Here is a 25,146-nt window from a genome sequence, read left to right on the forward strand (position 1 = left end):
GTAGTGGTGTTTACACGACAATTATTTCACATTGCGTAACGAAAAGAGAACTAATGTCTATTTGTCGCTTTGATGTTTAACACATGACTGTTTTCAAATACAGTAACGCATGTTTGGGAAGTTCCTACTTTGTGATTTGCAACTTTTCGTCTGGTGATTTTATCAGGTTGTTCGTCTGGAATGGAGAAGAGACGTTAAATTGTTTGATAACCGGCGGAAGAATATCTCAACGATGCGATCATCACGTTTTTCTCAGCTGGTATTGCGTGTCACTCCGCGAAGTACCGACCTGAAACTAAACAGCGAGTGAAGACAACATGCCTTTTTTGCCTAGTTTCTCTCGCGTGGCTCCGTATCGGTTCTGATCTCCCTTTTGAGAATCCGCAGTTAGTTACAGTGTAGTGGTTGCGCAATATTGCAATGTAAAACGTCCAAACCGTAAAATTATAGCCCAGGCTACCTGTTTCTTCGTAAACTTGTAACGTAGCCTATTTGGAACTTTAACTTCTATGTTTGATCTTTTATTAATAATAATTTGGTTTTGACACCATTATATTTCTTACTGGTATCAATGCACGGTTCTGGGTTTAATGCGGAAGAAACGCATTTAATAATTAACTTTCACTTGATGCTCTACAATAGCCTACAATACGCTACGTTGTGTGCTAGAATCTCGCAAGAAAAAATTAGGCCTATACTGTAGGCCTAGCCAAGGCTATACTGTTCAGAATAATGACCATTTAGGTTTTAGGATATTGTGATTGTTAGCTTCGTGTCCACGCAGCCTACTGAAATGATCACTTACGTTTTGCTGACTTTTGATCCGACAATAGTTCACATTTCAAATTCATGTGATGCGTTGTTGTGTCCCATAGGACTCCTATACCATAATTTTCATGCCGTGAGTGAAACAATCACGTGTTTCCGATCCACGTTGCAAAATTATTTAATTTGAGACTGGCGGTGCTGTCAAATCGGTTTGTAACCTCGGAATAACAGTTTTACTATGTTATTTTTTACTTTAACTATTTTTATGTGACAAAGTCACAAACATGCGACAAAACGACAAAAGGACGTTAATTCTTGCATGGTTAAATCATGATCTCAAAATATTAATCCAACATACAGTATTAAAGTGGACATAAGATAAAAAAACGTATTCACTACTAATAATAATTAGCTTATAGTGGATCACCGCGCAAATAATGCGGTATCGTATGCATGATAACTTTGGCATTGCTCACAATAAACATTACCACAGTGTTGGGTTTCGCAAAAAATCTTCAATTTTATGGTTTTCTTCGGTCCGTTTAATTACTTGTTTAACTACCCGTTCCTACAACGGTAACAGAGACCCCAGTGATTGAAATGGTGTGCACGAAGCTTTGACGTCATCAGCTTTTTTCTAAAGGAAGCAGGCAAGGCGAGACAGACAGGTTAGCATTCTGGCGGGGGTTGAAGCAGTGGATCCCCGCTCGATCACATGGATATGCGATAAAGTTGAAGTACAAATATTTATAAAGCTAAATTTGTTTCGACCGTGCTGTTTTCACTATGGCTTCCAGTAACATGTACAGGATCGGAGGTGAGTTTCAAATTACTGTATTGGCAAAATTGCTAGTTTTATACTTTTACTAGGATATGTTTTATACGTCTACCTCCTTGCTATGTTAACAGTACTACCTAAAAACAAACACGCCTGCTCAGAAACCGTGGTATTGTGTTGGAATGTTTATGTTGCATATTATTTGCTCAGGATAAAATCGGTAAATAGTTTTAAGTTGGGAATCGACGACGTTATGTGGGTTACATTTGTTTCGATAACCGTCGACGCAGATCTGTAATGTGAACGCGGATGAATATTTCCTTGCGATCGTTTTGTGACCGGCGGTTCTACAATTTAAACCAGAAGCACAAACGACTCGTTTTTTTGCATAAAAGCGCTTACCACTCTTTCAACAAAATCACCACTTTATCCCACAAACAGTAAAACCTATTTTGGGGATTTTAATTTTGTAATAGTAGAACTTATAATTATTACCTTTTGATTCATTCTCTAATAAACTTTTTTGTGTATTAAGACTATGTCTACTTTGAAAATTCTTCGAGCAATCCATATCTTATTCGCCGAATTGAAGAACTAAACAAGGTAAATGATAAGAGTACACTATACCTTGCTTTGCCATATTATATTATTTTTTCCATGCAGTCCAATTCTTCTTTCAACACAGTTTTTATTTTGTTCTGCTTCATTCTATAAATCATTGATCTCTGTTGCCTTTTGAACTACATAGTTTATAATCAAAACTTATATTTTGGCAGGGTAAATTGGGTATGATATGGCATATTGTGTTATGAAACGTTTTTTTTTGTGAGAGTCAATTTAACATAGTATACACATTCATGAAATATCCCTCTTTGCTTGGAAAAGAATGATAGCATAAAGTTTTGGCTATTTTTTTCCTTTCTGCTCATAAGTAACAGCTGACTTTTATACTGTGTATGGACACACCTAATTTATATGTACCAGTCTTCATTTTTTATTGGATATTTCTTCGTTTATTTCTGCACCAAACTACTTTAGCTACGCATGGTAAACAAGTAATGTAAATCATATTTACACAAGTCCCATGTTAGAGAGACAATTAATTTTTGGTCATTTTTGAACACCTCAAAATAATAAGTCCAATAAGATATCTTGAAACTGCTAAATTGGTCTGGCGTTTTGTTCAGACTCTTATCCTTGAACTCACATTAAAATAGTTTTTGAAATGTTTTTGGGTGTGCTGCTGCCTCATAAAAGTTGAACCCAGTGCTTGTAAGGCATTAAGAAAATGTAAAACTTTTACAACATGTGATCTCATATAATGATTTACTGTTAATTGGGTTTAAAAAAAACACAGAAAACATTTTTGCCAACTGGATGGAGTCATGTTTATGTATTTGTTTGTTGCAGTTGTTATCTGGGTGTTGGCATTAAACAAACATTTTTTGGCACAAAACTTGTATTTGATAAAATGATAACCTGATTTGATTTCTGGTAATGTGTGTTAAAATCAGTTGCTGCCGTTTGTAAACAAAACTATTGGAGTATTTTGTGGATTGATTATAACATTACAAATATACAAACACTTCTAAATGAATTGTATTTTACCTACCTTATAATCTTGGACTGATTTGATATTTTGTTGTCTGGTAATGTTTTCACACTTTTTCACTAGTTATGTTGTTTGTTATTGAACATTTATTCTGCAAAGATGCAGGTGTTTTTTTGTCAGAGCCATAAACATAATACACAATAGTATGCCAGCACAATGTTCGGTTTCAACACTTAGCCAGCTATCCAAAAGTAAAAAGTCATTATTATGCTGTGTTTGTAAAAAACAGTCATGTGTCCCAATAAACTTGTCTATTTTATGTAAAGAAAAGAAAACTGTCTCACATAGTTTTTGTAAAAAATGATAAGTTCCCATGCTTTAATAAAGGGTCTTCATAACATTTTTGCAAAAACACTTTCTTTCGTAATTTCACCAACCCTTTGAAAGTGTTCTGTAACCCCTATGTTGCGAACACTTTTTAAAGATTGTTGGATTTTGAAATTTTGGGCTTGAAAAGAAATCTGAATTTCTTTAAAAATATACAAATTAAAAATTAAGCATGGGTAATGCAGATTAATAAAAAAATATCTAACAAATTGCCTGGGGCCTTTCACCAGTAGTTTACCCTATAGTTGGATTATTCACAGCGGCGAAATGACAGACACAGTTGAGTAGCACTTACACAAGCACAGTTTTGATAAAATCACATACAAAAAAGCATAACCTAACTTCTATTTTTTGGGGGGACTTAGATTAACATTTCATGCTGGTCAAAAGTGAACTGAGAATAACATTTCATGCATGTTTTTGTAGACACCAAGTGGAAATGTTGAAGCAAAAGTGATATGTTTTTTCAGACGAAGAGACATATCAAACAGTCTTTTGTTGTTAGCGGACAAACATGCAAGTAAGCGACACTTTTTCTTATTTATTTTTGAGCACATGTGAACAAATATTCTTCGCTGTAGGGGACATGGAAGAAGATATGGATGACACATGCACAAATTTATCAGAAAATGATCGACACCAGTTATGTCACAAAGAACTATATTTGTCAAGACAACTGGATACCCTACCAGCAACACACATCAGGTAAAATATGAGACTAAAGATTTTTGTATTTTTGTAACAAATGATTTTTGTAGAGGAAAATGCAGTGTCACTCTCCTTAATGAAACTGAAGATTTAAAGTCATATTTGAGCAAACAGGTAATGAAAGCAATTGTTTGAGAAATATCTTTACTTAGTATGAATTTGACATAGACCTAATTGTTTTGTCTTTGCACTTAAGTATATCATTAACATAAATTAAGAGTACTCTTGCAGGATACATTTTTCTACTCGTTGGTGTATGACCCTGCACAGAAAACACTTTTGGCAGACAAGGGAGAAATAAGAGTTGGGTCAAAATACCAAGCTGAAGTTCCTGAAAAACCACTGGAAGGTTTGGTACATGTGTAAATGAGTTATGATTTTATATCAAACACACATAATTTGTAGTGAAGGAAAGTAAACCCCAAGATCAGTTGGAGGAACTAGTTTGGAATCCACAAAACTCTCTTTCTAGTCAACAAGTTGACCAGTTTTTGATCATATCCAGGTATTTTTTGTTAAATGTCATGTTAAGATTGTGTGGTTGTCCACTAATCTGCTCAGAAGATTAAACCCTACACCACACTCCCCAGTTTTACAGTGACTTGCAAACAATGGCAGTCAAGTCAAATCAGTGGCGTGTCTGTGTTTTCGAAATTAGGGTTGCACACTTTAGTATGAGGAGCAACAAGGATCACCTTATCTTTATTAACAAAGCAAGGATGTACACATGGGGCTAAAGTTACAAATGCCACACCGGTTAAAAATCGCAATCCTTTATGATGTGTTGCAGCTGACGTCTGGATTAAAATGTTTTGTTGAATTGTAATGCTTCTTTTTTCTGGATTTAGTGTTCTTCCGCCGTGAGTCCTAATTTGATTTCGAACAACTCGCTGAGCTGAGCGCGCGGCCGTGTGTGTGCGCGCACGCACTTGCTTGTGACGTTTCTGAACCCATTTGTTGTTCGTGAAAGGCGGTTGTCACGTGACACGCGTGTGATACAGTGATAGTTATGTGATGTGTTACTGTTGTGTGTGTGGGTGGAGAGGTCATCGCCAATTTTATGCTTTATTTGTTTGGGAATGAACATGACGTGACCATCGACAAAAAGCGTTAGGCCTGTACTTGCTTGGATTGTTTTGTTTTCTTTTAGTTATATCTTTGCGATTGTTGTGTGGATTTCCAAACGAAATTGACTGCAAAGACACTGCAATGAAAAATGAAAAACATACACGTAAAAAGTTACTAGACGAACGTAGTGTAAAGCTTTCGCGTCATAACATCGTTTTAAGCGTCCGCTTGTGCACGCCCCGGTGGCCTAATGGATAAGGCATTGGCCTCCTAAGCCAGGGATTGTGGGTTCGAGTCCCATCCGGGGTGGTTTAATTTTTTTTTTCAAAACCTTTTTTGTTCAACAACATTGCGTATTGTGGTTAATTTCTTCATGTTTGTTTTGTTTTTAGATCGGTGGGGACGTTTGCTCGTGCATTAGATGGTAGCAGTTCACTTCGCCAGCCAGCATTGCAAATAAGCGCAGCTGCTGCGTCCCGTGACATTACACTGGTACCTTTGGCATTGTTTTTCTCTTTTTTTGTTAAATGTATCTAAAATCGACAAACCACACATTTATTACAGTTTCATGCGATGGACTGCCTTCATAGAAACAAATACAATGTTACTGAAGCAATTAGTGAGCTTGTGCCAAAAGGTGGACCCTTTCTTTGTAAAGATGAAATGGAAGATTGGTCTTCTTCTGAAGCTAACTTGTTTGAGGAAGCACTTGAGAAATATGGAAAAGACTTTGCAGACATACAACAAGATTTTGTGAGTTAACATGTGGTTTTGGTTTAAATGGGAGGCTATAAGTTGTTGTGTATGGGGGCTATAAGTTGTGAAGGTTGACCTCCAAGGGAAAATAGGTAAGTAATGAATCTCACAATAATTACGGTAAATGGTACATATGAAAAATCATTTAAGAGTTTTAGTGCATGTAAATGGCAACATTTTACATTTTTATGTTTGAAGTTACCTTGGAAGTCTTTAGCAAGCATTGTTGAATATTACTACATGTGGAAAACATCGGACCGATATGTTCAGCAAAAGCGATTGAAAGCAAATGAAGCTGAAAGCAAACTGAAACAGGTCTACATACCAAACTAGTAAGTAAATCATGGTTTGTTTTAAAAAAAACTTGAGAACTGACTTATGCTAGAATGTATTGCATTTCAGTAACAAACCAAACCCCAATCAAATAAAAATGGTCAATGGAGACAGTGGTGGAAAAGCATGTGAAGGATGTTTTAGTAAGTAAACCGGTCTTCAAGCACTTAGAAAAAGTGTGTTTAACTTTTTAAACATTTTGTGTTTCAGGTGCAAGTTCATATCAGTGGTACACATGGGGTCCACCCAACATGGGATGTCGTCTTTGTGCTTCATGTTGGATGTACTGGAAAAAATATGGTGGTTTAAAAATGCCACCATCAAGTAGACTGGAACGGATGCAAAATCACAAAATCAAGGGAACAGACAAGGTATTACAGATTATACTAAATCTTGAGTAATGTTATTAAAGGTCCTATTTCCTGAATGAATATGTAATGTTTTCATGTGTATTTTTTCTGTCCAGTGTTAGTTTGTTATACATGTTTGGTTATGAATGGGTGCTTCAAACTCAAATTTACACACATTATAGTTAGTTATAAGTAAACCCGTCCAAAGTTTGACCGACCAGTAAACCCACTGACCTCCTAAACCAGGGGTGCACAACCTTTTTTTCGCTAAGACGGCCGCATCGCAGAACCTTATTTCACCAACGGCCGCCAATTACCTGCTTGTTATGGGTCCCCTTCCCTGAAGGGGACACATATTGTTTTTGTCCATATTTTTTTCTTCTTTCTAACGCAGATTTGTTCCCACGTTTTGGTCAAGAAATAATGGTTCAAACTTTTTCAAATTTACACACATTATAGATATTGGTCTAAAGAGGTTCCATGTGAATTTTGACCCCGTTTGATCCCTCGGTTCACCCACAGCCCCCCAAAACGTAATTTTTTTAAAACGGCTATACTTGCAAAAGTACTTCATTTAGGAGTTATATGCTTTGGATTTTGGTGCAATATGAGGTATTTCAAAGAATTTTGTACCTTAAAAAAAGATTTACCCATTTTCACCCCTTAAACACCCAAAATATTCGTTTCTATCCAACACTGGTTTGTTAATTGCGTTTGGTCAAGAAAGAGTGCTTTAAATTTATTCAAATTTGCACAGATGTTAGTTATTGTTCCGAATTTGATCCTCCTGAAGTTTGACCCCAAACAACCCAGCGGTTCACCCACAGGCCCCCAAAACGAAAAAAAATTAAAACGGCTGTATTGACCCAAGTACATAATCTGAGGGTTTCATGCTTTGTTGGTTGGTGCAATGTAAGCTATTCTAAATAATTTTGTAACTTTTTATTGGATTCACCCATTTTTACCCCTTAAACCCCAAAATAATAAGTTTTAGGCAAGAAATACAAGCCCTAATGTGCTGAAATGTTAAACAATTGTTTGCAGTAGGTTATTCGTTTAGTATTTAAAAATTTGCCTTAATCGGCCAAATAGTTACTTTTGCAGCCCATAATATGTGTACACTGTCAGTCAGATAGAAGTCTCAACTCTCAAGGGAGTAATTCAGTTGTTTACGATTAAGGCGTGTGAATGCAGCGGGAGTGCTCAGCTTGACGTCCGCCGGACGTTTTACGAGACATTCGTGTTGGTGATTAGATATTAGCTGTTTTTGCGCAGCTATGCTATGTCGTTTTATTAAGTTATCAAACACATTTTCACTTTTTTCCTTAAAAATCTAAAAATAACCAGGATGTTTGTTTACCATAAATCCGCACAAACGCGCGTGTGGGGACCCATTCATTTTTGCTTGCAAAAACAATCATATGTGTAGATCAAACGATGTGTATAGTAAATTGGTAAATATCTAACAATGATTGTGCCTATTTTTACTGTTATCAATTCGCATATGCATATGTGTGGGGACCCATTAGATTATGCTTGCAGAAACAATTATGTTATAAAGTGCCAGGAAAAAGATAGGGACCCAATGAAATGTAGGTGCCAAATATATATCCATTATAAATATAGTAAATGGTATATGTGATACATCGTTAAATATGATATAGTATATATAAACTGGCAATATATAGAAAAACCACTATTCTAGTTTTTATTTTAAAATTATGGGTCCCCTTCCCTGAAGGGGACACATATTGTTTTTGTCCGTATTTCTTTTTTCTGTCTAACGCTGGCTTGTTAGACGCGTTTGGTTAAGAAAGAGTGCTTCAAATTTATTCAAATTTGCACAGATGTTAGTTATTAATCCTAGTTTGGTCCCCGTGAAATTTGACCCCAAATGACCCAGCGGTTCACCCACAGACCCCCAAAACGTAAAATGTTTAAACGCTCGTTTGTAACGCTCGTTTGGTCAAGAAAGCGTGCTTCAAATTTATTCAAATTTGGACAGATGTTAGTTATTAATCTGAACTTGATCCTCCAAAAGTTTGACCCCGAATGACCCAGCGGTACACCCACAGGCCCCCGAAACGTAAATGTGTCTAACGCTCGTTTGGTCAAGAAAGACACTGTAGGCAGAAGTCCCAAGAGAGTACGTTTACGAATAATAGGGCAGAGCGGGAGGGCTCGGCTTGACGTCGGACAGACGTTTTACGAGAGGTCGTTTCGGTGATTAGATATCAGCTGTTTTGCACAGCAATGCTATGTCGTTTTATTAAGTTATCACTCACATTTTCAGTTTTGGCAAAGGTTTCACACCTATGACGTGATTTAAACCTAATAACCGTGCTTCGGTTTCGTATATGTCAAACAAAACTTTGTTAATCAGACTAAATATGAAAAAATAAACTTGACTTTTTTGGAAGATAATTTTTTTTAAATGCTCGTTGTCAGGTTGGCCGCTGCATGACCACGAGTTACTTAAGGTCAATTAGTAGGTATTACTAACACAGTTCAGAACTTTCTTTCGTCATAACGTAGCGTTTTTTTAATCAAATACTCAAGGCATGTATAAATTAGGTCAGACAGTGTTGTTGAACACTAAGGACGGCGTGCTATTGAAAACGGTGTCAAAAGGCCAAACAGTCGTTTGGTGTGTGCACCCTAAAAGGTTACTACAGGTCAATGGTACTCGTTTTGCGAAACAAAGTTAAATGAAAAACAATTTGTTATGTATACACTTGCAGCAAATCGCTTTTTAATTTAATGTGTCTGTAACACAACTGTTACAGCTTTCTAGAAAAAAATTGTGTTTAAAACCCGACCTTGGACGACAACATCTGGGTCAAAGCAAGAGATTAAATTGAAAGTATTTATTTCGTTCTTTTTTAATGTTTTTGTAATTATACGACAATATTAGTGCAAAAAAATACAAACAATTTTTTTTATTGTTGGGTTAATGTTTGTAAAAATTTGTTCTTAAGAATTAAAAAATCACCGCAACATTTGTTTACCGTAAATCCGTACAAACGCGCGTGTGGGGACCCATTAGTTTTTGTTTACAAAAACAATCATATGTGTAGATCAAATGATGTGTATAGTAAATTGGTAAATATCGTATAGAATATATAAAATGGAAGTATATCAGAAAGCCACCATTCTAGTTGATTATGTGAAAATAGGGCTTATCCCACATACATAAACTATCTAATGGCGTCAAAAAGCCCAGATAATTATGGGTCCCCTTCCCTGAAGGGGACACATATTGATTTTACTCAAATTGTTTTTTTTTATTTCTTTTTTTTTCCTCCCCAAAGTTTGTCCGACTCGTTTTTCCATCAAATGTTTGATGGATTTGGATGAAATTTACACAAATGGTAGATGTAGTTATGTAGATGTGCATCCCACTTTGTTTTTGTTGATAACCCCAATATTTACCCCGCTCGCCCCCTAAAATGGGTGTTTTTACCCCGAAGTTAGTCCGACTCGTTTTTCCATCAAATGTCTGATGGATTTGGCTGAAATTCACACAGATGGTAGATATAGTTATGTAGATGTGCATCCCACTTTGTTTTTGTTGATAACCCCAGTATTTACCCCGCTAGCCCCCTAAAATGAGTATTTTTACCCTGAAGTTTGTCCGACTCGTTTTTCCATCAAATGTTTGATGGATTTGGCTGAAATTTACACAAATGGTAGATGTAGTTATGTCGATGTGCATCCCACTTTGTTTTTGTTGATAACCCCAGTATTTACCCCGCTAGCCCCCTAAAATGGGTGAGTTTTTAAACAGTGTCAGAATTGGCTGAAATTTGGATTTCTTGTATAGTATGCCATTTATAGGTGTCGATTGTTGCGTTCAACCCTGTAGTCCTAACATTTACCCCTGTAGTCCTAACATTTACCCCACAAGCCCCTAAAGTGTAAAACGTATTTGTATGTTACTGGGCACCACAAACGAAAGATTTCTTTGGAGCGATAGTGTTACAAGGGCAACCAGTTGTATGTTGCTCGTTGGTGGGTTGCTTGGTGATCGTTTTTGCGCCATGGCAGTTAGGGGCTTGTTAACAGCCCTATGACGTCAGAAACATTAACAGCTGTTGCTCAAAACACCTCTAGTGGTCGAAATGTTAAACATTGGCGGATTGGGCTGAAATTTTGCAGTACTATTGATTAAGTCATTGTGGTTTTTATATATTTTTTAGTTTGTGTGTCGAACTCAATTAGTTGCCCTACTAGCCCCCTAAAATGGGTCAGTTTTTTAAAACGTTAAATAGGACATACTTCAAACAATATCTGGGGTGAATCTAATTTTATAGTTTGTATTCTACATAGTATTATTATTTAAGCCCAGTGCCGATCACTGTGTTTTACCTTACAACACCCGACTTTCTCATGGTTATCTCTTGAATTGCATTATTTTCAACTTTGCATGTGTGGGGACCCATGAGTTTTTGCCTGCAGAAGCGACTAAAGTTAAAAAAGACGATGGCTAATGTGGGACCCAATACAAAATAAGCATAGGAAATATATTTATGTTTTAAAATAGGTTATAGTGTATATGCAAGGGCAATATGTGCTAAGCCACCCTTCTAGTTTGAAACTTGATTCACAGATTGAGCTAAACAGTCTGAGCTAGTTATGACGGCATAATCTATATTGTGATGCAAGAGTGACTGTTTATTTGCACACAATAGGTGTATATAACGTGTGATGCACAGGGTTATTAGGCTGGTAATTATGGGTCCCCTTTCCTGAAGGGGACACATATTGATTTTGCTCAAATTGTTTTGTTTTTTTTCTTTCATTTTTTTTTCTCCCCAAAGTTTGTCCGACTCGTTTTTCCATCAAATGTTTGATGGATTTGGATGAAATTTACACAGATGGTAGATGTAGTTATGTAGATGTGCATCCCACTTTGTTTTTGTTGATAACCCCAGTATTTACCCCGCTAGCCCCCTAAAATGGGTATTTTTCCCCCGAAGTTTGTCCGACTCGTTTTTCCATCAAATGTTTAATGGATTTGGCTGAAATTTACACAAATGGTAGATGTAGTTATGTAGATGTGCATCCCACTTTGTTTTTGTTGATAACCCCAGTATTTACCCCGCTCACCCCCTAAAATGGGTGTTTTTAGCCCGAAGTTTGTCCGACTCGTTTTACCATCAAATGTTTGATGGATTCAGCTGAAATTTACACAGATGGTAGATGTAGTTATGTAGATGTGCATCCCACTTTGTTTTGTTGATAACCCCAGTATTTACCCCGCTAGCCCCCTAAAATGGGTGAGTTTTTAAACAGTGTCAGAATTGGCTGAAATTTAGATTTCTTGTATAGTATGCCATTTATAGGTGTCAATTGTTGCGTTCAACCCTGTAGTCCTAACATTTACCCCACAAGCCCCTAAAGTGTAAAACGTATTTGTATGTTACTGGTCACTACAAACGAAAGATTTCTTTTGAGCAATAGTGTTACAAGGGCAACCAGTTGTATGTTGCTCGTTGGTGGGTTGCTTGGTGGTCGTTTTTGTGCCATGGCAGTTAGGGGGTTGTTAACAGCCCTATGACGTCAGAAACATTAACGGTTGTTGCTCAAAATACCTCTAGTGGTCGAAATTTTAAACATTAGCGGATTTGGCTGAAATTTTGCAGTACTATTGATTAAGTCATTGTGGTTTTTATATATTTTTTAGTTTGTGTGTCAAACCCAATTAGTTGCCCTACTAGCCCCCTAAAATGGGTCAGTTTTTTAAAACGTTAAATAGGACATACTTCAAACAATATCTGGGGTGAATCTAATTTTATAGCTTGTATTCTACATAGTATTATTATTTAAGCCCAGTGCCGATCACTGTGTTTTACCTTACAACACCCGACTTTCTCATCGTTATCTCTTGAATTGCATTATTTTAAACTTTACGTGTGTGGGGACCCATGAGTTTTTGCCTGCAGAAACGACTAAAGTTATAAAAGACGATGGCTAATATGGGACCCAATACAAAATAAGCATAGGAAATATATTTATGTTTTAAAATAGGTTATAGTGTATATGCAAGGGCAATATGTGCTAAGCCACCCTTCTAGTATTCTTTACAGTCTTACAAAATCTATTTAAAGCAGTTTGAAAGTCAAAATATTTAGCAAACGAGTTTTATTTACGTCACGACTGCCAGTGCATTTCTTTTAATAAACATGTTCACGGCCGCACAAAATCGTCTATTCGGCCGCAGGTTGTGCACCCCTGTCCTAAAAACACATACCAAAGTACGATTGGTTGGTTCATTGCAATATGTTATATATAATGTATTTTTTAAGTTTTAGTTTAATTAGGAACACATATACATCCGATAAATGCATAGAAATTCTGTATATGGGTAATCATTACAAAACACACACATTATAAATATATGTGTTGAAGATATACAGGTAAGCTACACTTAGTTTAAACTGTCATTGTTTTTCAGGAACTTCGATACAGACCACCAACATCATTAAGTGTCTCTCCAATATCTGGTCCACGATCATCTAAGGCATCCCATAAAACTAAACAAGCATTTTATTTAAATGCAACTAAGTTGACACGACTTGCCCGCCGTCTATGTAAAGACATTCTTGCTGTAAGACATTTTAGTCGAAGACCTTTTGAGGCAATTAGCATTGCTGCAATTAAGGCAGAGTGTAAGTATTGGAATGATGTAATGTAATTCATCAGATTTGCTTAAACATATTGTGATTGCCAGGCCAAGTCCGCCTTGCCTCTGCCCCACAAGTACCAACAAAATTTGTGGCTAGAAAATGGCCTTCGCTAAGTACAGTGCTTACTCAAATCGCGGCTGTTCAACCAAAAATTAACAATACCACTGCCAGCATAAAAAGTAAGATGATTTTCATAACTTGGTTACCTTAAATTCTGAGAACATAACTATTTTACAGAAGGTATGATGTGCAACAATCGCAAATCAAACAGTGTTCCATTGCGAATTTTAAACAAGCAAAGCCTTACTACTGCAAAACGACCTCACCAAAATGGAGTTGAAGGTATTTCCTTAGTGCACTTTTGCCGAACTTTTTTTGCAGTTAACAGGCTTCTCATATAACCTCATAAAGTCTAGGCCCCCATGTAAACTTCTCAAATGCTCTTGTAACCAGCTTAAATGTGTATTTTTGAACATATATGGATGATGTCATACAAGCAGAAAAGAAGTGTGACAACTTGAGTTTACATATTTAGTATTTTGAAATTGTTTAGCAACTTGAAAATTTTTGACATTTTTGTGTTTTTCGCTATTGATTTTAATGACCCAGAGTATGTGCAGTACTATAAAGTTCGTTGCACAAGACCCCACTGTAAAATACACTGAAGTTAGCCGATTTGATTGGCTTCTGCTAAAACACAAACATTTTGTTAGGTTCAAAGTCCGAAACAACTTTGACTGGATCACAGGGTGTAAGTATTTCATTAAAACTAAATCCTAAAGTATTAGATGCCTCTGAATACAATCACTTTGTAATTGCAGCGAGTTGTCAATGGTCCACAAAAGAAGAAAAGGTGTATGAACTCCACTGATGTGTCTGATGACATGCTTTTTGTTTGCACAAACAACATCAGGTGTGTGCTTATTATGGGCCCCCATATCTGAAGGGGACACATGTGATTTTACTCAATTTGTTTTTTGTTTTTTTCACTCAATTTGTTGTTTTCCCCCCCTACACTTTGTTTTCCCTCCTTCTTTTGTCATGAAATGTATGATAGATTTGGAAGATACTTCTACAGTTGGTAGATATAGTTATGTACCATCTGCTTTGTTCGTCTTGATAACCCGAGTATTTACCCCGCTAGCCCTCAAAGTACAGGGCAAAACAAAACCAGACATATGTTACTTGTGTTTGTGGGTTGTTTGGTGGACACTTTTGCAGTTGGCAGTTAGAGGGTTGTTAACAGCCTTATGACGTCAGAAGCATTAACAGTTGTTACTCAAAATACTTCTAGTGATTTTAGACAGTAGCCCATATGAAAATTTCACAGGACTTTTGATTGGGTTATTGTGGTTTCATATTTTAGATGTTTGGGTGTAGAACCCCATGAGTTACCCCACTAGCCCCCTGAAATGGCTAACTTTTTAAAACAGTGTCGTAAGTGAATGAAATTTGGACAGCGTGTAGAATATGCAGTTTATAGATATTAATTTTTGTATTAAACCCTGTAACCCTAATATTTACCCAACTATACCCCTAAAATGGGTAAGTTTTTTAAACAGGATTTGAATTGGCTGACATTTGGACAGCTTCCTTGAAGGGGACACATTGTTTTTGTCGTTTTTTTTTTCTTTCTGTCTAACGCTGGTTTGTTATACATGTTTGGTCAAGAAAGAGTGCTTTAAATTTACACAGAAGTTAGCTATTGATCCAAATTTGATCCTCCTAAAGTTTGACCTTGAATGACCCAGTGGTTCACCCGCAGGCCCCCAAAATGTAAAATCTTCAAAAAACGACTGTACTGACCATAGTACAACGTCTAGGAGTTTCATGCTTTGTTGGTTGGTACAATGTAAGGTATTGTAAATAATTATCTAATTTTTAATTGGATTGACCCATTTAACCCCAAAATAATTGTTTTTAATTTTTCCGATCCTTTAGTTCGGAAATGTTTGCAGTGAGTTACTCATTTAATGCTCTAAATTTTGGCTCAATAGCCAAATGGTAACACCATTACAATATGCGTACACTGGAAAGCCCAAGGGAGTATTCATTGGTTTACAATTGCGGCAATTTAATGCATATCGAGAGATTGCTGCTTGACGAGTGGACGGGCGTTTTATGAGGCAGTCTTTTTTATGATTAGACATCAGCGTCAGCGCAGTAATGCTATGTGATTTTATTAAGTTAGTAAGTTAAATATAAATTGGGAGAAACATTATTGTTAATCACTAAGGACTGTGTGCTATTTAAAACCGTGTCAAAAGATCATTAAAAGGTCAGTCGGTGACTACACCGCGATAGGCTACTGAAGAACAATTCGTTATCAATACCTTTGCTGCAAAAGATGTTCCCAATTTGTCAGTGTCTGTAATATTGTCCAGATTTTCTAGTAAAGTTTTAACTGTTTCAAAAAACCGGCCTTGCACAGCTAAATCAAGAGATTAAATTCTCAGATTGGAGAGTATTTTTTATGTTTATTTTTACTACTTTCGTAAATATATGACAATATAGTGTAAACAGGAGATGGACAAATCCTTTTGAAGTTTGGGTTGATGCTTCTTACTATTTTGTCTTTGTAACAAAATATCTAAAAAATAAAATCAAAAAAAAGAATTTAAAAACTTTTTTACTGTGACTAATTTGCATAAACATGTGTGTGGGGACCGATTTGTTTTTGTTTGCAAAAACAATCATGTTTGTAGATCAAATGGTGTGTATACTAAATTGATAAATAGGGTGCAGAATATATAAAATGGAAATATATGGGAAGCCACCGTTTGTATAGTTTGCACTTTACATAGCATGGATATTTAAGCCCAGTACTGAACACTGTGTATTATCTTACAACACAAACTTTCTCATGGTTATCTCTTGAAATGCATTATTTACAACTTTACATGTGAGTTTCTGCCTGCAGAAACAAGTAAGGTTATGAAATACAGTGGATAATATGGGACCCAATATAAAATAAGTGCAGGGGAAATTTTAAAGTTTCACAATAGGTTATAGTGTGTGCAATGACAAAATGTGCCAAGCCACCCTTCTAGTTATATTTTCCGAATAAAAATATTTTATCAATGCAATTTGTCCTTTACCAATTTACATTTGCAATCCAGGTAGTAATAAAGACCGGTAAAATAAAACTATTTTTGTAGCAGTGGTTGTGTATTTTAAAATTTTGACACAAAATAAACTTGCTAAGGAATACAGTTTATCACTGTCAGCTTGACTGCATTGTAAGGCAGTTATGCTGGTAAACATACATATTATAAAACATGGTTAAGAACCATTTGATACACCCTTGTCCATGGGCGGATCTAGATGGGGGTGTTTGGTGTTATGACACCCCCCTCAGAAAATTGGTGAAATTTGCCGGACTCCCATTATAAAAAAGTTGCGCGTAAATTAAATAGGTCAAACATTCCGTTTACTGTTGGATGATAACAGAGAGTCGTTGTCTCAGACACCTGGAAGTCAAAAGTGCTGACTGCACTAAATGTAATGTTTTCAACTGTTTTCGCATGACGTTTAATGCCAAATTGTTTATAACCTACCAAACATGTGATTGTTTGTCACAAATATTCGATCGATGTAAATCGAACAATATTGTTAAGGTACATGTAATTGGTAACTTGTCAACGCTTGGCATTTTTTATGCCTTGTATAGTAACCGACTTTATTGCATTCGTAACGTTGCGCAACCTAAAAGGTTAACCATCGTTTCCAAAAGGCATTCAGTCCTTCAAAGGTTTTTTGAACAACTAATGTATTTTGATTACCTGACAGTCACGTTTATCTTGCAACAGCAGCTTTGTTGAGTAAGATAGATAGTAGAGCCAAGAGCCCGAATTCGAAATTTTAACGATTTCGCTAAAATCAATAGTTGTTTTTCTTTTTTTGTCAATTGGATAAAGATACTGCTCGCCTTTGCAGCATGCCAAAGTTGCGAGACGATTAAACAGCAAATTCATGTTTAAGTACAAATAAGTTCCTCTTTTTGCGGCCCGCCAGGAAAATTTTTCGGTACATATTTTGTGTTGTTTTAGAGTTAAAGCAATGTGGTTTAAACTTACTTAAAGAAACGCAAATGATTAGGGCGGGAACTATGGGTTATGTTTTGAATTAATAAACAATGCAACATCACAAGCTTTGTGCGTCCATGATAGTATAACAGTATTTCTCAACCCCAAATCTCTGTTATGCAATAAGTGCTGCGTAGTTACAAAAGTAATACCTTGCAACCGTAGCTTTTTTGGTGCGTGAGTTTTTTTTAGAAAGGGGAATACTCAAATCGTATTATATAACGTCAGTATCGCATCATGGAATTTCTTAAATAATTGTTGGACATGCCCCTTAATTTTTTTCTACATCCGCCCCTGCCCTTGTCACATTATGGTTTTATACTTTGTCAATGTCTGCAATATTGTTTGGGCCTAATTGCTGAAGGATCAACTGTTTAAAAAGTGTTTGAAATCTCTGAAGAATTTTGTCTAAAACATGCTAATTTTTTAAAAAGAATATGAACAAAAAGTTTCAAAGTTTGGATTCAAGTTGCTTTTTTAATAATGGTGATGTTGTCATGTTTATATGCCTGGACAAATTAAAATTAGGTAGCAAGTATGTCTGCTGTAAGTATGGCAAATAGTTTATGTGATTAACATTTATGTAGATGATATTAACATTATTTATCAAATCGCAGAGAAATAAGAAAGCAACTTAAATCGTCATCCCAAAGAAGTGCAGCTCGAAGACCAACGAAATCAGTCATTGTACTGCCTAAAACTTTGGGAAAGCTTGCTGAACTTTCTCGGCCTGTTAAAACTGTCAATCCTGAACCCATTGTAATAGATGATTAAAAAAGTTTATTCATGATATTCACATTTACCAGCAAGTGCTATGGTGCTGCAAGTTTGGGCACACAACAGTGATATCGGTGGCCAGACATTACATGTGTGCACTCATTTTAGTCAAATTTTCCTCACATGTCAAATTTTCCTTACATTGACAAATGCAATTTTATCTTGTTCACAGTGTTTCGTTAATTCTAGAAATCACCTGGACTCCTTTAATCTGCATTTGGCACAACCTAAAACAAAAAGGTTATCATTACACAAATACATTGGCTATATGTGATTACAGGAATCTTACTTCCTGGCTAAGCACTTCTTTGTTCTTGCCTAATTGTGCTTGTTTATCAAGTAATTCTGATACTTGGTTCAAGGAAAGGTAAGCTCGGGAATTCAGGCAACAAAGTCGCTCTTGCATCATTCGATGGGTCATCCCATGTTGGACGCACTGTTCTGATAGTTCTTTATTTTTCACAGTCAATCTGAACATGCATAATGTTCATTATTTATTGCTGTTGTTTCATTCTTTGGTGACATCAAGAAACAACTTTAACCCTTTTTCACCAATTTCCGTGAAGTTTTGTTTTTTGTACCATTGGTGACTTTGTCAAGTTTTGGCTGAAATAAAACAAGAAATATTGTACCTTTGCATTTGAATAGTCAGCTGTTCGTTCTTCTGAGCAAGGGATCCTATTTCTTCTCTGTACTTTGTTGTAAGATTAACAAGCTCCCCACTTAGTGATTTACACTCAATCCTCAACTTTTTGATTAGTTGTGCTTGCTTAGCACTAACATCTTCAACAGTAGACAGTTGTTCACCTGTACATAATAGATTGTTACAAAGTGGCTGTAGTATAAAAGGTAGAGAAAAAAATTACTGTAGTTGATTTCATTTGTTTGCAACGTTTGTTGTAACTCCTCAATCTGTCCAGTTAATTTCTTTTTCAAATCATCATACTTCTCTGTTAGGGCTTGTGAAGTTTTATTTGTTTCGCGTCTCACTGCATTTACCTGCAGAAAAAATAAATGCTATCTCAAGACTAAGATGGTTTGGAATAAACATTTTATTCATAAAACTGTTTAAAATCAGAGAAAAAGGTGTTTTTTTTTATTCAATATTCTAAAATATTTTTATGCGAGAATTCATAAAAAATAAAAAGGTTTTTAACTTGAAAGAATTGCATTAACAAATAAAATTAAAAATTACCTCTGCCAAACTGTTGTTAAGTTGCTGGCAGAGATGAACATTGGTTTCTTGTAAATTTAACGTTAAATGTTCAGACTCTGACAATCTTTTTTCTAAATCCATGTTATGTTGTTCACATCTTGTCAACTCCTAAAAAAGGTACATAATTTGAAAATGTTGTGTAAGTGTACATAAACTTCAAATGTACTTGTTTTGATTTTGTAAGTTGTTGTTCCAGTTTGTTTCTTGCTTCTCGTAGTTCTTGTTCAGCTGAAGTGTAGCCTATCATAAAACCAGTTAACACTGAAATTCATGCAAAATTTATTTACCAACCTTTAATTGCAGTTTTTACTTCTCCCTGTACTTCCATCTGCAATTTAGAAAGGTCTTTTTCGGCAGCAAGTATTTGACTCCTAGATTCATCAAGCTGCAGGGACAGTTTCTCTTTCTCCCTTCCACATTTTTCAATAACATCTTCATAATGGGAACAAGTTGCAAGTAGTTCCCCAATCTACAATGGGTAAAAAGAAGTGGATTTGAACATAAAAGAAAGTTACATCTTATAGAGAATAAAGACCCCAAACCTGTAATGTGTGCAACCATTTTTTACTTCAAGTGTAAAGAAGCATTGCTTTTTTTGTTAACACATGTATTGTTTGCAACTAAGTTAAGTTCCACATAACATACATGATAAATATGGAAGTGTATCACAGCATACAGAGTGTAGGCAATTGCAACTGGGTACATAACTAAACCCACCTCAAAGTTTCTGCGACAGCCAAATTTTTTGCTGTGGCTATGTAGGCTAAATGTTGCCAGAATATTGTGGAGATTTTCATTTAAATTAGTTAGTTGCAAACATTAGAAATTGCTTTTACATGCTAAAAGGTTCTGGATACAACCAAAGTATTGCCAAGAAGCCAATTGGATAAAATACTTTGATGCATCACTAACTGTAACCATTAGTATTTGAATTTCCTTTAAAACTAAAACTGCAGAAAATCCAGAAGAAAAAAATTAAACAATTTTGAAGTATACGCTGACCTTAAAAAATAGTGGGACTGTGGAATGTCAAATAAGTTACACATAAAGTATAATAATATACAAACAAATGTTGTACTAACTATCCCTTCTGGTTGTTTTTTTGAAAAAAAAAACAGTCTAATACCTTTCTTTGATTATCATCTAATTCTGCAGATACTTGCTGTTGTTGTTGGAATGCAACGTCCAATATTCGTTTATGACCCTCTGTAATTTCTTCATCTAATTTTATATGTGCTGCTTCCAAATCTTTTTGAAGCTGTTGCTTTTCCACCTAAAAAATGTTATTCGTGTGCATGAAAATATTAACTAAATTTTGCAAAGAAAGGCTAAATACCTCTTATGCACTTAGATGCATGAAATTTAGACAGCTTGTAAACATACCATTGTGCTGTATTGATGTGTTAGTTTGACTTAAAGCAGTCAAAATACTAACCCTCACAAAAAAATTACCCTCACATTTTATATGCTATCTTGCAAGTGCACATGTACCCATGTTCACTTTGATCATAAACTAGTTTCAACTTTAAAGTAGTTTTGCTGATGGTAATACTATGTGAGTAAGTAATGTATAATAAACCATAAACACAAATCAGTAGTACATTTTACAAGGAAGGTATTATGAATCATCTGTCCCACAATTTACTTCAAACATATCGATCAGAAGGTATGGTGGGGAATTGAGCTGAATACCCTTTTCAGCAGTTTTTAGGCTTACCAATATTTCTGTTTTCTGCAGCTGAAGATCTTCCAAAGCACCCAAACTTTTTTGTAAGTCTTGTCGAAGAAGGGTTTCTTGCTCTTGTATGCGTTGTATATGTGCATGTTGTGATGAAACAGTTTTCTGAAGCTCATTTCTTTCACTTATACACATATTAAACATTATAAATTGTGTAATGAAATGCGACCATTCAGAAATAACATTTTTATTCTACTTGCACACATTTTTTAATAAACAATGATATAAAGTGACAGTAAATTATAATAACCTAGTGACTCTTTCAATCAGGGACGTGGCATGCAGCATTGGTGTAGTTACGGAATTGTTTGATTTTACCAGAATGTCTTTCTGAAAGACAAAAAGCGATATACATCAGTCCTATTTTTGTGTCACAAAGGACAATACTTACCCTTTTGGAGTCGCATTTGTTTAAGGCTTCATTTTGATCATAAGCATCTTTTAAGTTCTTTTCTAAAGTTTTAATATGTGATTCCAAGCCACTGATTTTAGCCATATAAAGGGCTTGTACTTGCTCCTAAAAAGTATAGATACTATCTAACAAAAACTTTTTAAAACAATGTCTAGCGACTACACTAACATAAAAAGTGCAAGCAAAACTTTGTGGTTGAATAAAACAATGTAACTGAAAACTTATTGTTAAACACAGTAAAGAGAATTTGTTGGCACTCTATCACAATATGAGTTCTTAACTTTGAAATGAAATAAACTCAAGTCAAATTATACTTTGGTTTTGTGCACATCTACTAAATTAGCATGGTTCAGAATATTGTGTACTTGTTTTTCCTGTTACCCATCAAAATAGTGTACATTTATTAAATAATGTAAAACATCCCAATGATACAATAAGAATGTTGGTAAGCGGTTTTAACATTAAATTTTAAAAATTACTTTAAAATTGTTTAATTTTTATGTTGAATGAGGTATCTAGCAGGCAACACCAGGGTTTTAAGGTAGCCAAAGCAGGAAACCCCTCTTTTACTTAAACCTTTTGGTTACATTGTATTTGATAAACAACTTTTATCATACATAGTCAACTAAGTTTGGTTGGTTTTCAGTTCATTCTTTTACAGTTTAACGTTTCTGTACTAATATTTACCAACTCTGTTTTCATTGTATTTTCTTTTTCATTTGGTTGTCTGGATTTCCTGAAAAAATATGTGATAAACTGATTTGAGACTTATTACAAAAACTGGATATGCACAAAACTATTTAATTTAAAAAAGTAAATGTATCAGGAACACTACATACGGATCTGTTCATAAGTTTAAAGGTGAAAATAACGGCCCAAATAGACGTAAAAAGCGACATGCTTTATTGTTTAAATGTATCAGGATAAAAGACTCTGCATGGGTGTTATTATAAAGTATGTCACAAGACAAACATTTTGTACCAACCTTTCTGGTGACAATTTTGGAAGCATCATTTCATTTTCGTCGTTTGACTGAGCAAGGCTTGTCATGCCCGTTATGTTGTTTGATTCAAGAAGAGTTTTTGCAATGACATCACTTCTAATACTATCATGAACTGCTTGGTTTTCGTCAACAACTTGAGTTAACCTCTGCTTAAGGTTTTGCAGTTCAAGCTTAAAAACAAGGTAAAAGTTAAAATAAAGCAAACTATTAATATGTTTTAATTTACCAACCCCAATGGTTTTGTTTTCATTTTCCAGATTATCAATATATTCAGATTGATGCGAAATTAGTTGAAAAATTTTTTCCAGTGGGTCATTTGATCTATGTTCAGGCTCAGGTTTGATTTTTTGGAAATCCATCAAATCTGATTATAAACACTTTCTTTGTGTAACCTTATTGTAAACTTTAAATCTAAAAATAAATAAAATCAAAATTTTATTAAAAAAAGAACACTTTAAAGTTTGTTAACCAACAAAGAATTAGTTTCTTTCCTAAAACATAATTCAAAAAATTAAATTGCAAAATTGGGATAAACCGCAAATGAAAGGGCTCCTCTGAAAAAACACAATCTACTTATAAAACTTTAAAAATGTTGACGGTTGGGACTTTTAGGGTCTGGGTGAGGGTTTATAATAAAATAACACTATACTTTAGTTTTAGATGCCCAGTTTGGGCTTAAAATTCTCACATGTTTTGAGAGTGGTACTAAACACTGTATGGTACCGCAAGCTAACACATATAAGAAAATCAGGCCTTAAAGGTATCTGAGATTAAATTATAATGTTATTCTTATTACAAACCCTCACCCCAGCCAAAATACTAACAGTCAACATCTTCATTAGTTTTTTTAGTCGGTTGTGTATAGATTGCATAGATCAGTGGTCTTCAACCTTTTTTAAAAGCGACCCCAATTTAAAAGAAAATTAAATCAGTATTTACATGCAACCCCATTTTTTTTCCTAGAGGGAGAAAAATGTTTCAAGTAATGCCGAAACTGAAACTATTTTTATGTAATATGCCCGCTTAATTTTCAAGTAGACTTTAAATATTTGCATTCAGTGTGCATTATTATGCTCAAATGTTAGGACCCAAAAGTTTTATTTAATTTGGCCAATGTAATATATAATTGTTAATTCAAGTTAAAGCTCACCAGTTTGCAGAAATCAGTTAATTTATGTATTTTTCCCTGTACCAGCTTTATTATTTTGGACACATGATGTCATTCATGGGGCTCTATCATGTAACAATGGGATTGGACAACTTGTGTTTTATGTAGATTATTGCATCACAATCATTACATTGTGACATGATGTACCAAGCTGTACTGCAAAACATGAGCAAAAGTTGCAAACTAGAACAAAAACATATCATTTTTTTGCAATAAATTTAAACGCCAATGAATTTAATTTATAGCGACCCCAGACAAAGTTTAGGCGACACCACTTGGGGTCGCAACCCACAGTTTGAAGACCACTGGCGTAGATTACGTAGACGTAGATTTCCATAGATTATTTTAGAGTAGCCCCAAATGAAACAATGCGTTGGCGTCTGACTATCTGTAAAATGTAAACATTAAAAAAAACTGTGGCCAACTCATACATACCGCCCGACTGCTATAACCTCAAACCTGTACATAACTACGTAACCACTGTGACCAACCTGCAAATAGCGGGTGACCACTGTGGCCAATCTGTCGTATCTCAGAATAAACAAAAGTTTAAATTACAGAAGCAGTTATCAAGGGACAGAGTTAGGAATGTAGTTTTATTGTTATTAGTATTATTGCAGAGCCTCATTACAACCCAAATAGCCCTAACTTACTCATTTTAAATAAAAATATGACGCAAACCTGTGATTTACTGACTGCTCATGGTTAAACTTGAGGGGCCTCATTGACCGTCCTTTTTCGATGTGAAATCTCAATCTGTAAACGAATCCAACTTGGATCCAAGAGACGGGCAAGTTGTTTACTATTTTAAATCAAGCGGGTGGTCGGCACACGTCACGTGATTCCCATGCGTTGATTCTGACTGTAGTTTTTTTGTTTTTTGGCTGCGATTAAAAATAATGCAAAAATATCTATAAACAATAGTTGAGAAATAAAAACAAAGAAAGTTCGTTTTCTAAGCCTAAACACTTTATTTTTATATTACCACACGCGGCAGTAGACAATCAAAACAACCCATGCGTTCCGGCCGCGTGTATTGACAATTACATTTGTTTTGCTGCCCAGTCCACTGAAAAGTATCATAATAAATTACTGCACAGTGAACTCCGTTGTGCGATTTTTATAGGTGTGCAATTGAAACCAAATAATACAAAACGACGCTTGTCTTACTTTGAAGTGTTTTTGGGGCCCTGAAAGTAGTTTGAGTTCCCTGGACTGGTGTGGCCATGAGTCCATGACCATGGTGCACCAGTGCACTGGTCATCACGGAGTAGACTCACTACACTGTAGAAGTAGAGTTCACATACTTGAAAGTGGAATCGTTTCTACTTAATAAGGAAACAATGATAAGTGGTTAT

General features: G+C 35.3%; 2 protein-coding genes and 1 non-coding gene across 5 annotated transcripts; 2 read left to right on the forward strand and 1 right to left on the reverse strand.

Moving 5' to 3' along the window:
* The first annotated feature begins 1,359 nt into the window (after window positions 1-1,359).
* LOC145214361 (metastasis-associated protein MTA3-like) lies at window positions 1,360-18,882 on the forward strand. Its single transcript, XM_080082873.1, has 18 exons — window positions 1,360-1,585; window positions 2,082-2,149; window positions 3,912-4,005; window positions 4,067-4,190; window positions 4,244-4,307; window positions 4,425-4,542; window positions 4,599-4,698; window positions 5,654-5,753; window positions 5,826-6,014; window positions 6,216-6,349; window positions 6,420-6,493; window positions 6,561-6,721; window positions 13,158-13,371; window positions 13,434-13,568; window positions 13,627-13,731; window positions 14,103-14,140; window positions 14,211-14,302; window positions 18,092-18,882. The coding sequence occupies exons 1-18, from the start codon at window positions 1,555-1,557 to the stop codon at window positions 18,246-18,248; spliced, it is 1,998 nt and encodes a 665-aa protein (XP_079938999.1). The 5' UTR covers window positions 1,360-1,554; the 3' UTR covers window positions 18,249-18,882.
* Trnar-ccu (transfer RNA arginine (anticodon CCU)) lies at window positions 5,498-5,570 on the forward strand. The gene has a single exon. It is a non-coding gene; the product is annotated as a tRNA-Arg (tRNA).
* On the reverse strand, window positions 18,238-23,891 carry LOC145214362 (serologically defined colon cancer antigen 8 homolog). Of its 3 annotated transcripts, XM_080082875.1 has the most exons (15): window positions 23,771-23,886; window positions 22,851-23,031; window positions 22,603-22,790; window positions 22,305-22,353; window positions 21,597-21,722; window positions 21,456-21,535; window positions 21,185-21,329; window positions 20,594-20,740; window positions 19,759-19,936; window positions 19,634-19,695; window positions 19,447-19,575; window positions 19,118-19,250; window positions 18,884-19,058; window positions 18,541-18,721; window positions 18,238-18,478 (listed from the first exon to the last, which is right to left on the reverse strand). In XM_080082875.1, the coding sequence occupies exons 2-15, from the start codon at window positions 22,977-22,979 to the stop codon at window positions 18,458-18,460; spliced, it is 1,743 nt and encodes a 580-aa protein (XP_079939001.1). In that variant the 5' UTR covers window positions 22,980-23,031; window positions 23,771-23,886; the 3' UTR covers window positions 18,238-18,457. The 3 variants fall into 3 exon arrangements, with proteins under 3 accessions (XP_079939001.1, XP_079939002.1, XP_079939000.1); XM_080082876.1 differs by lacking the exon at window positions 18,541-18,721 and having other exon boundaries at window positions 19,634-19,707; window positions 23,771-23,891; XM_080082874.1 differs by lacking the exon at window positions 23,771-23,886 and having other exon boundaries at window positions 19,634-19,707.
* Between the last annotated feature and the right edge of the window lie 1,255 nt (window positions 23,892-25,146).

Source organism: Phallusia mammillata, chromosome 2 (genome assembly GCF_965637545.1).
Source record: "Phallusia mammillata chromosome 2, kaPhaMamm4.hap1.1, whole genome shotgun sequence".
NCBI classification, from domain to species: Eukaryota; Metazoa; Chordata; class Ascidiacea; order Phlebobranchia; family Ascidiidae; genus Phallusia; species Phallusia mammillata.